The sequence below is a fragment of the Rutilus rutilus genome (genome assembly GCF_951802725.1).
Source record: "Rutilus rutilus genome assembly, chromosome: 13".
Classification (NCBI taxonomy): Eukaryota; Metazoa; Chordata; class Actinopteri; order Cypriniformes; family Leuciscidae; genus Rutilus; species Rutilus rutilus.
Window position 1 is genome coordinate 10,518,049 of NC_140218.1, and position 13,582 is coordinate 10,531,630.

Genomic DNA, 13,582 nt, shown 5'->3' on the forward strand with positions numbered 1-13,582 from the left:
CCTAATCAATAACAAAGAAGAGATTAGGGTGTGGACTTGCCCGTTTCCACTGGCATGTTGGCATGCTTTGAGCTAGTCAGTTATTTACTAAACTTGCCCCACTTTGCAGTGAATTAACTTCTTCCCTTAGATCTATTTAGTATATTTATAAAGGGAAAATTTGTGTTTTACAGAAGTATAATCTTCTTCATATCTTGATTGTTTAGAACCTTGCAGCATTAATAGTAATAACTAATATAACTATTTCACAAGCATGAGCTGGCATGTCAAACTTACTCTCCCACTGTCTCCACCCTCTTTCGCTCTGTTTATAAAGCCCACAGTCGTCCACTGCTCTTGTGTTTGTCTTGAAAGCAATCATGTTGGCGACTCTCATGACGTTAAACCTGGCCTCTGTTGGCCTGGCTCTGTTTCTGGGCTTGATCTTTCTGGTTCTGTTCGAGATCATCAGGATTAATTCCTACAGAGGTCAAACTCCTCCTGGTCCCAGACCTCTACCTTTTGTGGGTACCATACCATATTTTCTGAAGAACCCAATGGAGTTTCTGAGATCAGTGAGTCATTGCTTTGAGCTTATTTTACAGAGGCTTTGTTTTTGTGCAAAGGTATCTTATGTTCTCCTTGTGCTTGAGCTATGTTGACTTCGCTTGCAAGTGAGATGATGTCTAAACCACTTAAGTTGTGTTGAAGTGCTGTGAAATTTTCTCTGAGTAGATGCCTCAGTATGGAGAGATGACCACTTTTTATCTCGGGAGGAAGCCAGCGATACTCCTCAATACAATCCAGGTCACGAAAGAAGCCCTGGTCCAAAATGCTTCATCTTTTTCAGGAAGGCCACCTCTACCACTTCCAAACTGGATCAGTAATGGATTCGGTCAGTAATACATTGTATTAATTGTAGGGTACTAGTACTGTACATCCAAGTTTTGATGAAATGGAAAAAGGGAAATAATTGTTGATAGTTGCCATAACTAGCCCTGCTGGAAAATGAAGCTAAAAGTTTCTTACGTGGTTTTTAAAGTCTTCTAAAGCTAGTCTTGATCAGTGGAGCAACCAGCCAGTGAAGTTGATACTTGAAACCTCTCAAGACTGGATAAATGTGGTCTTGGTTTGGGCCTCAAGCAGTCTACTGCTAGTCTAAATCTGGGAATCTACTGGCCAATGAGGCCGAGGTCAACATGGTCTTGGTCAAGATGTTTGGGGCTGGTAGACCTATGCATCTGTTTAAGTTGTCTGTACTTTCTTTGTTCGACTTGTCTGTGTATTTCCTCGTAACTCTGAAGGTCTGTTCTCTTTCCATCAGGTATAATAATGGTCACATTTGGTCACACCTGGAGGCAGCAGAGACGGTTTGCTCTGCACACGCTCAGAAACTTTGGCCTGGGAAAGAAATCTGTGGAGGAACGTGTGACAGAGGAAAGCAGTTACCTACTTTCTGAAATGCTCAAATCAGAAGGTTATTGAGGATTTTAACCTGTGAATGTTTTCAATGTTTAGAGGTGCTGTACTCTGTCATGTCCCACCTCGTACTTGAGTCAAGTTCTAAACAAACTTTAAACATGCTCTTTTACGCAAGTATGTGGACATGAATTCTTAGCCAAAACATTTAAAGTGTATAGTCCAATTGTGCCTTAGTATTCAGGTTAGCTTCAAATGTCATTAAACCAAATGTGTTATTCAGCAAGCCAGCTATAATTTCAACATGTGGAGTTTCTCTTTAAACAATTAAAATACTCCTTGCCAAAAACTAACACAAGGTTTTCTTTGTTGAAGGCAAGCCTTTCGACCCCCAACATCCAATACAGAATGCTGTTTCCAACATTATCTGTTCCATTGTCTTTGGGGATCGGTTTGACTACGATAACAAGCGCTTCGCATACCTTCTGGAAATCCTGAAGGAGAACATCAATCATACAGGGTCACTTATTGGGGAGGTATGATCAAGTGTTAAAAATGTTTTTTGCTTAACTGTCCCAGTATCCAACCGGATCTTGCTCTACTGTCTGCATTCCCATAGGTTGTCGACACATTGCATCGTTAATCTTTAGCAATAATGTGCTAAACCTTACCAGCGGTCACATTTGTGCCGCATCAAAACCTCAGCTTTCTGAAAGTAAGTGCTCCTGTTGCTTTTTTGCTGTAAATGGCTGTCATTTTCATTACCAACACTACCTGCATCAAGGTTGTCTCCAATTTTGTGTATTTGCTTGTTAAAACCATCAACAAATAATTTGATCTTCGAATAAGGCTGTATGCCACAAAGGGAACTACTTGACCAGAGTCCAACCTGATCCTGGAAGTCCACCTTCGTAAGGCTGGAAGCTTACGCTGCTATTTTGAACCAATAATCGGAACAAAAGGCAGTTGAAGGATGACGTGTATAATTGAAATATTTATCTGACTCCAATATAATTAATCTGACTCCATTAAAGTTGTTGTTGTTATTATTTAACCTCTTATTCTTTAACCCTCTGGGGTCTGAGGTGTTTTCTGGGGTGTTCTGACATTTGTGCTTATTACACTGTATTCAGCACAAACTCTGCTACAATAATATGTCAGCAGAATGTATGTAAAAGTTTGTAGTTTTGAGATAATGAAGTTTATGCGTGGTTTGTGAAAAATTCTCACTGAAATAAGGTCATGAAATCCATACTGATTATTTCTTCACAAGACTTTTGAAAATGTTATCGGGTAGCCTAGAATATTTGCATCAAAACTATGTGAAAATCATCCTGTGTACTCATTCAGATAAAACAATATATTGATTTTAAATTTGTAAGACATGTTTTGTGTAAGAAAGCTTTATGCGAGGAGGCGTGAATCATCATGAATATTGATGTGTTTCACACCTGAGAAAGACAAAGACCCTCCCATAATGGCCCTATCAGATGCTATCAGGCCCTACCATTATGAGGAACCTTGCACTAAGAATGAGTAGAGATTTAAAAAAGAATGGCTTTTTGATTGTTTGGATTTATTTACAACACAACATAATCCAAAGATACACCACAAAGGACAAAAATTATTTAACACACTGATCTAAAGACTAGATTCTGAAGGGTGCATCCAATGGACACTTTACTATCCCAAAAGGCTACTGTAGAGTACTTGTTTAATGCTCAGAAAGTAATTACTCAAAAGAAGTACCTACTCATAAGAAGTATCTACTCTGAGAGTATGTGATTTATGATGCAGAAAATGTCTTCAGTATTGGAAGTAACTTCTAGGCAGGTGTTTATGAGCAGGTTGAAACTAAACTTTTGCTGTTAATGCTGCATAGTTATCTGTAGCCTTTTTCTTTTCCAGGTATTTAACTTGCTTCCCATCATCAAACATTTCCCAGGGCCACACCAGAAAATCTATCAGAACGGCGAAGAGTTGAAGGGTTTCTTCAGGGAATCAGTCAAAGCACACAGAGAAACTCTGGATCCAGACAGTCCACGAGACTTCATTGATGCCTACCTGCTGGAGATTGAGAAAGTGAGATCATCACAACTAACTGTTCTAGAAACTGCTTAATCCACTCTTTGATGGTAGTTACAATTTGGAAAGGTGGCAGCGATTTTCCCAAGTAATACATGTTCTTGGATGAACATCTTTTGTTACGAACTACCCCATAAATTTGAAGCTGCTTCAAGCCCCAATTCCATTTCTAACCCTTATAGGAATTTTGTTCCAGGACCAACAATATCCTACAAAGTGAAATCACGGTAGGCTGCTAGATAACTAGATATGCATGGATCAATTGAAATGCTTTCTGTTTTTCTTGGAGCAGCAAAAGTCCAACGAGGACTCCACGTTTCACGAGGAGAACATGATTATGTCAGTAGCTGATTTGTTCCTTGCTGGAACCGACACCACATCGACCACCATCAGATGGGGGCTCATCTACTTGGCACAAAACCCAGATGTACAAGGTACTTAGGAGTAACATTGCATGTTAACGGGAATGCATGAACTGATAAATGTATATCTTGCATGCTCTGTAATTCGCTTTGGATAGAAGCATCTGCCAAGTACATAAATATAGATATAAAGGTGATAAGTAAAGTTTTCTGATCTGTTCTTTTTGCATGCATTTTAAGGGTTTTCTGCATTTTAATTCTGTCTTCTATCAAAGTCAATTGCTTTAAGAAACAGACCAAATTGTAGTCATTATTCACTGAAAATCCCCTCCACAGCTCTCGAATCTCATTTGTGCATATTCAAACTTGGCTTGGCATGTCATGATTGGTTTTGAGAAAAATAAAAAAAACAGTGACATTTGGTTTTATTGATGTCAAACCTTCTTGCATATGCAAAACAATCTTGTAATGATGTGTCTTACATATGCACAAATGTGTATTTTACCAAATGCAAGTTCATGGTTCCCCTGCTGGTTTTTTGGCGCAATGGCGCAAGAGGTCTGCTCTGCAATATTGTTTTTTTATTTTGCTTCAAAGCTCTAGAGTCCAAGTTTTGAGCTTTAAGTAGCCAAACGGAAATGCTGAATTGGAAAAAAAAGTGCATAATTTGTAAATGCAACTAGGTTTATACAGATTTTCCTTGTAGCACACAGGTAGCCCCATCCCAAACACACCATTGTTTGAGTTAGAGTAAGCTTTTAAAGCGCCACAGTGTTTCATTAAGTCAACCTTCCAGTTGCTTTCTTGTTGGGTTTTAACACTGAGAAACGTACACACATGAACATTAATGCCGTTACAGAGCGATGTCATGAGGAGATTGTTCGGGTGTTGGGTTACGACCGCTCTCCCAGCATGGATGACCGTGACAAACTACCGTACACAAATGCCACTGTTCATGAGTTTCAGCGCTTTGGCAACATTGTACCATCTGGCGTGATTCATGAAACAACTCAGCCCACAAAACTACGAGGATACGACATTCCCAAGGTATTGAATGGAGCCTGGATGCGTTGTTTTTCTTGATTTAAATTGTTCCACTAACAAACATCATCTTTCTAGGGCACCGAGATACTGACTAACTTAACAGCAATTTTAAGTGATAAGGAGCACTGGAAGTATCCAGACACTTTTAACCCAGAGAATTTCTTAGATGATAATGGACAATTCTTCAAACCAGAGTCTTTCCTCCCTTTCTCCTTGGGTGAGTCACCTGTGACTACGATACCAGTAGACCAAGAGCAAAGCCAACTAGGTTCAAACCCATTGTGTTTTATCTCTATTTATCAGGTCCGAGGGTATGTCTTGGGGAGACTCTTGCTAAGATGGAGCTCTTCGTCTTCGTCACTTCTCTCTTACAGCGGATTCGTTTCTCCTGGCCACCTGGTGAGCCGCAGCCAGACATGAATGGGGTTGCTAGTGTGGTCCGCTCTCCTAAGCCATACAACATCATCTGCCACAGCCGAGGTTCCTAAGATTGACCATCAGTAACCTTTCCTGCATTAATGGAGTTTCCAAAGCTTCCGTAGCTGGTTTAGGCAGCTTTAAAACTTGATGTTAGTATTTTAGCTAAGGAATTATATTCTAGATTAATAGTTATGGATGCTGTACTATTTGTTGTAAAGTGTAATCCCTGAATATCACAATAAATGACTGCAGTGCTGTAATACCACTGTAAAGCTTTGTTTCTCTCATGATGTAATCTCTCATGTGATAGCTTACTACAGACAAGCCTAGACAGGTCTAAACTAGATTTATTCACGTGGAGCTGTACACCCTATTAGTGTGCGTGTTTGAAACTGGTTGAGTTCATGCATCATGTACGTCATGGTACTATATCTATATGCCCCCAAAAATCTATTCATATGAGTGGAGAAAAATGCAGTTTCATTTAATGCAGATCCTTTTTGACAATATTTTATCAAACCTACAGTGTCATTTTAGCAGGATGCATGTATTGTATTGTATGCAAATGTAATAAAATAAATCGTATTAAAAAATAAATTCTTGTGAACATTTCTTTTAAAATATTTGAAGATTAAAAATGTGTAAATATTAGTATATAAAGTTATAATCAATCATATAAATCTCATACTCGAAGACTAAGGAAAACAACCCATGAGTTGCCTAATTAGTTCATACAACTTCCTGAATTTTGCAGATATTTCCTGATTTGTGTGTGACCACATACAAGAATGAAGTGCTTTTGTGGTCTTCAAAGATGTAAACAGCGATTTCTATAATATATTTTAGAGTAAAATTCTTTGTCTGGTCAAAAGTAAAAAATCCATGTATCCTTATTACTGCTATTGTCTGTGGTCATCCAGGCCAGGTTGCAGAAGTCACAGTTTAGTGAAGGAAAATGTTCACATTTGTAGCGGCTGCTTTGGTCATCTGGTCAAATGTCCTGTTTTAGACAGCAGAGTATTGAGGGATAACTTATCCGTAAACACTGCTACCACTCCAGAGTCTGTGCTGTAGTTTAGTGTCTGCGGGGAGAAGGAATGTTTGGACACCTAATCCCTGTAGTATCACCACATCAGGCATAGATGCCAAGAGCTGGCGGACAGAAGCGTAGCCGTTCAGCACCACTGAGTCCAGGAGGAGCGGGCAGGACCTGCGTGCTTTACTCAAAGTGACGCCTGCAGGATATTGGACCATCAGATCCCGAAGTGCTTTCTTCAGCTTCATCAGGTCAGTGCTTGGTTCTGATTGATGGGTGGATGGATATGGTTACTATTCTCCCACATTAAATGTACAGTATAACATGCACAACAACAGCATAATTGCAATTTTGTAATAAAAGTTGTTGGTCTGGGAGATTAACGTAAAGATGGTTACCTTTTTAAGGGGACATTTCAATCTACATGTTTTCAGTGTGGCGATATGGGTCACGTGAGGAGAGACTGTCCTGATTACAAACACCTCCGTCAGAGAGGAGCGCCAGGTACAGCTGAACTTCATGTATTCAATATTTTATTTATTTATTTAATTAGAAAATTATTTATTCTGTTTGTTTATTTATTAATTTATTCAGCCTCTCTAGAGCATTTTCATAAGCCCAAATAGTTCATGAATATATTTAATAAAATAATTTAATAATACATATTTATAATAAGTAAATACAAATAATTGTAAAAAAAATTAAATAAAAATCATAAATGGGTAAATATTAATCTTACAAAGATTATTTTACACCTTTTTAAATTATTTAAACTATATTTTATTTACAATATCATTATTAAATATAATTCAATTCAAGTATATTTAAAATGTGTGATGCACTAAAATACAGTAGTTTAGGTTAAAGTACAGTAGTTGCACTAAAATAAAAGTCGTTTTTAAAATTATATTTGTAAATATAAATGTAAAAACTATTTTTACTGTATTTTTATAAATAAATATCAATTTAATATATTCAATTTATTTATATTAATATTATATATTTCTAATTAATCAATATGTAATCTAATTATTTTTAACAATTACCTTTCACTATTAATAATTAACCACTATAGGTCATGAATATATTAAATAAATATTTATAATAAATAATACAAAATATACAAAATTATTGGATTTATTTATTATTTTTTTTTTATACATTTTGCATAAGACATTTATATTGAGTTTTATGTTGCATCATCATTGTTGATTTTGTAACTCAGTCTTGACACGATCTGTGGCCTGTAGGGGGCAGCATATAAAAGAGTTTGACTGTGATTACTCTGGTTTATTTCCAGTCCCTCACATGGTCCGGGCCCTGGCGAGCTCTCAGTCCATCCCCATTCCTCAAGGTGCTTCAGGCCAGGAGCGGGTCGGGAGGAACAGGCAGTCCTCTGAATGTGTAAGAAAGTCAAGTCATCTTCATTTTATATAGCGCTTTTAACAATATAGATCGTTTCAAAGCAGCTTTACAGTGATAATAGGAAATTAAAGTAACAGAGATTGTTTTGGCTTTATAGCAGCTCTAGAATAAAGTTATTGTCCAGCCAAAGTTCGTTTTGATTGATTCACTTCCGTCAACAAAACAATTTACTGGCAGCTGTGGCTGGGCGATATAGATAATTTTTTTGTCAATATTTGTATCCCTTAAAACCAGGGTTCGTACAAGGTGCTTAAAGTAGGCCTACTTGAATTAGACTTTTTGAAATGTAAGTCCTGGAAAACCATTGAAAACAGCCATATTTTTGAAGAGGTACTTGAAAAGTGCTTGAATTATTAAAAATAGGGATGCACCGATACCGAGCTCATGTAGCCTACTCGCACTTGTAAAAATGCTCCGATATTTTAAAGGAGTCATAACCTAGTATTACATTGGATACCTACTGCTGTATTATAGTCTTTCAGGCCCTTCTAAAAAAGAAAAGTGGAAAAAAAATAAACACAGACCTACTTTTACCCTTATTTCTGAAGGCATTATTGTCTCGCGAGATCAATGCGATGTTTTGGCTGTCGTGGACGCTCTATATGGCTCTGCACGTCAGTTGAAAGGGTTGTTGGGACAGCGTCATTAAAAATGAATTTCATCCACTGGTCCCTGATAGTTTCGTCCGATTTTGGGAGATAAAACACATTTACATGTTTTTTATGGCAATCAACCACAGAGCAAGTCCGGTATGCACTCGGTTTCTCCATCTTTCCCGACTGAACTGAATATGAGGGGGAGAGGGGAAGGGGGGGCTTCCTGCTGCGGTGTCCATATATGGTATATCCTACTACCTCATGACGTCAAGAGGGAGCTGAAATCAAAATCTCGTATTTGAGTGGGCGTGCACACGCACTGGTTTATTTACCCTGAGGTAAACAAACGCTTCACTTTTAAATATCGGCTTCCCGGCCAGTGTATAATCGTTAGTCGATCATAACATACATTGATTCTCGTGGAAAAGTGAAAATTGCAGGTTATGACTCCTTTAAGATATTTTATTATAAATTTTTATAGGCTATATTGATAATTCCACACCGTTCTGTGAAGGGAAATGTGAGCGGCCCTAACCGACCGCGAACGACATCCCCCTCCCCCAAAAAAGATGAGTACCGCGTATTGTTGTTCAATGTAACCGGAACCGAGCCCCCATCCATCGTTTTTTGCGCTCCATTTAAACCTTTTTCCACCCACAGTCTCTCAACAGCTCCCGCCCCGGTGGCTCTCATTTCTCAATCAGTCTCATTAATTAGTTGCCAAGACAATATCCCAAAACGCAACACACATTACAATATTTTTCACCAGCCGCCACTGCGCAATATAGTAACACAAAGTAACGAGCTGATAAGAGGAAAAAAACGCGCGGTGGATTGAGCGCGCAGCGGCACAGACGCGCGAGCTGGTCGAGCGCATCCCTTTAACCCTTTAAGGTACGCACCATGAAAAAAGCAAAGGAAAAATGATTTCTTTGCATTTTTTATTCAATTATGATAACAATAACAACAATCAATTTTTTTTTTTTTAATTAGACCCTACAGTTTTTTAGATACAGTCCTCTACCAAACGGTTGAGATGTCTGTTCATAATAAAAGAACAAAATTCAGAACAAGTCATATTAAGTGCAATTTCTTGACCAATTAAAAATCTGATGGCTGCTATTGATGGCTCCAAACATATCAAGTGTGTGTGTGTGTGTGTGTGTGTGTGTGTGTGTGTGTGTGTGTGTGTGTGTAAAACTTCACCCAAGATTTGATTAGTACAGAGCCCCCCTAGTCCCACTTTGTCAAAAAAAAGATAGTATCTTGAGGCCACGAGATACTATCTTGAGGCCACGAGTTACTATCTTGAGGCCACGAGTTAGTATCCTGAGGCCACGAGTTACTATCTTGAGGCCACGAGATACTATCTTGAGGCCACAAGATACTATCTTGAGGCCACGAGTTACTATCTAGAGGCCACGAGTTACTATCTAGAGGCCACGAGTTACTATCTTGAGGCCACGAGTTACTATCTTGAGGCCACGAGTTACTATCCTGAGGCCACGAGATAGTATCCTGAGGCCACGAGTTACTATCTTGAGGCCACAAGTTACTATCTTGAGGCCACGAGATACTATCTTGAGGCCACGAGATACTATCTTGAGGCCACGAGATAGTATCCTGAGGCCACGAGATACTATCTTGAGGCCACGAGTTACTATCCTGAGGCCACGAGATAGTATCCTGAGGCCACGAGTTACTATCTTGAGGCCACGAGATACTATCTTGAGGCCACGAGTTAGTATCCTGAGGCCACGAGTTACTATCTTGAGGCCACGAGATACTATCTTGAGGCCACGAGTTACTATTTGAGGCCACGAGTTACTATCTTGAGGCCACGAGTTACTATATTGAGGCCACGAGTTACTATCTTGAGGCCACGAATTACTATCTTAAGGCCACGAGATACTATCTCGAGGCCACGAGTTAGTATCCTGAGGCCACGAGTTACTATCTTGAGGCCACGAGATACTATCTTGAGGCCACGAGATACTATCTTGAGGCCACGAGTTACTATCTAGAGGCCACGAGTTACTATCTTGAGGCCACGAGTTACTATCTTGAGGCCACGAGTTACTATCCTGAGGCCACGAGATAGTATCCTGAGGCCACGAGTTACTATCTTGAGGCCACGAGATACTATCTTGAGGCCACGAGTTACTATCCTGAGGCCACGAGATAGTATCCTGAGGCCACGAGTTACTATCTTGAGGCCACGAGATACTATCTTGAGGCCACGAGTTACTATCTTGAGGCCACGAGATAGTATCCTGAGGCCACGAGATACTATCTTGAGGCCACGAGTTACTATCTTGAGGCCACGAGTTACTATCTTGAGGCCACGAGATAGTATCCTGAGGCCACGAGTTACTATCTTGAGGCCACGAGATACTATCTTGAGGCCACGAGATACTATCTTGAGGCCACGAGTTACTATTTTGAGGCCACGAGTTACTATCTTGAGGCCACGAGTTACTATCTTGAGGCCACGAGTTACTATCTTGAGACCATAAGATAGTTATAATTTTTTTTTTGACAAAGTGGGACTAGGGGGGCTCCGTAATAAATGCCATTATTTTATATGAAAAAGTTAATAATTGTATTTTATTTAGAAAATATTTTAGTCTGTCTTGTATATTTGGGCTTCTTCGTGCAAAAATGCACGAAAACGTTTAAGTTTTGAATTTTTTTGCTTCATCGGAGGGGGATGAAACTTGGTGACTTTTGTTATATTACCTATGTGAACACACAAAAAAATCAAGGAGATGATTCAGATATGTTAAAGGGTCGTAAAAAAAAAAAGTCACACTTAGCTTCCTTCGTGCAAAAATGACCGACCAAAGGAAATGAATGGGAAATACGAAAAAATAGGTAAACTCAGAGAAACTTTTGGTGGTACAAACTACAAATCAGCCACTGTGCAGAAAAAAAGTGCACAGCAATGAAAGAGTGACACTCTAAAACATCAAGAGTGCGAATATGACACCCCCCCCCCCCCACACACACACACACACACACAAACACACACACACACACACACAACAAATTTTGCTCCAAACTATATAAAATCTATATAATCATAACTCCAAAACTGTAGCAAGGAGAGTCAAAAGGTAGGTATCGTTTGAAAGAACTCTTTTTAAATTTTTTGAAAATATAAATTAGATTACATTTGGACATTGTCCTGCCAAGAAACTGCTGATAAAAGACAAAATATATATATAATTTGTATTATGATTTTGCATATCTTTCTTATTTGTCATGGAATAACTCAGGAAGGAAATAAAATTGGAGGAAAATTCTTTTTTCACTGTAAAGTTCAGACTCTAAGCTTTCAAATGACATCAACTTTGTGTTAATCAAGGCAAAGAAATAAAAAAATATGGTAATGAATATTTTCGCAGCTAGGTGGCGCCTGCTGGCGGTACACTCAGTTTTAGAGGGATTACTCATCACTCGATAGGAGTTAATACATGTGATTAGATGCATTAAAAAGCTGAGATCCTAAGCTTTAAAATGATATATATTTTGTGTTGTTCCATTCAGTGGTTGCTTAGTAATTTGAATCTGAATGGGAATAAAAAAAAAAATAAATAAATAAATAAATAAATAAAAAAGCTATAGGCAGCCTATAGGCGGTTATAGGACATTACACACATTTATATATTTTTAAAGCCACTAGATGGCGCTCTTCTCACTTGAATTTTTTATTTTTTTTAGGCCTGCACTCTATTTTGATGTGAAATGTTGCATTTATTGAAAAAATAAATAAAAATAAAATAAAAATATATATATTAATTCTAATGGAAAAAATAGCTCATAAAAATTATATAATTAATGCAAAGTATCATAAAAATCTTTAAGAATTCTAAATAATAATAAAAAAATATTATTGAACAAAAATATATTTCATTGGTTTTCCTGGGGGGAAAAAAAGGTTAAATTTTAAGGCTTCGTACGTTTTTGCACGAAAGCAAGCCAAGTGTAACACATTAATGAAGAAGCCCAGAGGGTTAAAGAGGCAGCAGTGTAAACAGTGCAGTCTTAAACCTGCTGCTGTGTTTTAATGTTAATCAAACAAAGGACAAAGAAATTACTCACTGCTCTTGACTAAATAGGCTACCCTTTTCATATTTACAAAAAGACCCATCTATATTTAATTTATACTTGAATATGCAATTTTTTCACATTCGATTACGTTATTCAAATATCTGTAGGCCTACCTGTTAGATCTACATGAAAAACTCTAAAAACACTGTTTATTTCATTTTTAGCCTTTCTCTGTTCAATTGTATTTATTTGTCCTATTTCTAAATTTGTTATTTGTTCTGACTGCTTGCTTATCTTTAATAATATTTTTTTAATTCACATTAATTAAGCTGGTAGTTTTTGTAGTATCAAAATTGGAATAAAGAATTGATATTTCACTAGTGTCTAAACATTTGTACCACTGACCCAGTCCTCAGCACTGAGCCCTGCTGGAGCTGCTCTAAATATGTGCTGTGCTGTTAAATGAAAGATAAAATATGATAGCAATAGAATGAACAGTGCCAGTAACAGAAGCTCATACAATGCATTTTAGCAGGCTTAATTAAGCATGAAAATAACTTAAGGAAATATATATTTGATGAACAAATTAAGCCAACTAATATGATTTATATTCTTTTGGTTTATCTACTAATACATTTAAAAATTACAAATGCAGTGAAAATTCAGGGATCGGTTACGGTATCGGCGAGTACCAAAAATGAAAGTATCGGTATCGGACTCAATCTGCAAAAAGTGGTATCGGTGCATCCCTAATTAAAAATATAAATATATTTTTTTGTTGTTGAAAAAATACTATTGTTTCATGCAAAATTAACGCTGCAGCCCCTCTGAGATATAGAGCTATTTCGCATGGCTATGAGCATGATATTAAGTATATAATACAACTTTCATTCTTCAGGTCAATCATATATTCATGGGGGAAAAAATCTGTTTCAATATCCTTTCAATGGTTAAAGTCCCTGTAAAGTCAAAATTAAGTATGTGTTCTGAGTTTGTCACACCACAGAAAAATGTGTTATTAGCCACCCAGCCAAATTTGAATGATAAAAAAAAAAGCTGGCAAGTACATAAAATAAGCTATCAAAATCTCGAAAAAATGAGCAGTAGTCTCTGCTCTCAAACGCTGGGGGCGTGTCCGCTGGCTATGCTGAAACCACGCCCAC

The 13,582-nt window shown here is 37.8% G+C and overlaps 1 protein-coding gene across 1 annotated transcript; it reads left to right on the top strand.

The window, feature by feature from the left end:
• Positions 1 to 318: 318 nt before the first annotated feature.
• Positions 319 to 6,167, top strand: LOC311302156 (cytochrome P450 2B4-like). Its single transcript, XM_084427801.1, has 9 exons — positions 319 to 554; positions 715 to 874; positions 1,304 to 1,456; positions 1,774 to 1,934; positions 3,307 to 3,480; positions 3,776 to 3,917; positions 4,705 to 4,892; positions 4,965 to 5,106; positions 5,193 to 6,167. Exons 1-9 carry the CDS (start codon positions 360 to 362, stop codon positions 5,375 to 5,377), a joined length of 1,500 nt encoding a protein of 499 aa, XP_084283927.1. The 5' UTR covers positions 319 to 359; the 3' UTR covers positions 5,378 to 6,167.
• Positions 6,168 to 13,582: the final 7,415 nt, after the last annotated feature.

Coding starts and splice junctions, on each gene's coding strand:
- LOC311302156 (XM_084427801.1), top strand. CDS start 360: ATGTTGGCGACTCTCATGACGTTAAACCTGGCCTCTGTTGGCCTGGCT. Junction 1,457..1,773: donor TGAAATGCTCAAATCAGAAG/GTTATTGAGGAT, acceptor TCTTTGTTGAAG/GCAAGCCTTTCGACCCCCAA. Junction 3,481..3,775: donor ACCTGCTGGAGATTGAGAAA/GTGAGATCATCA, acceptor TTCTTGGAGCAG/CAAAAGTCCAACGAGGACTC.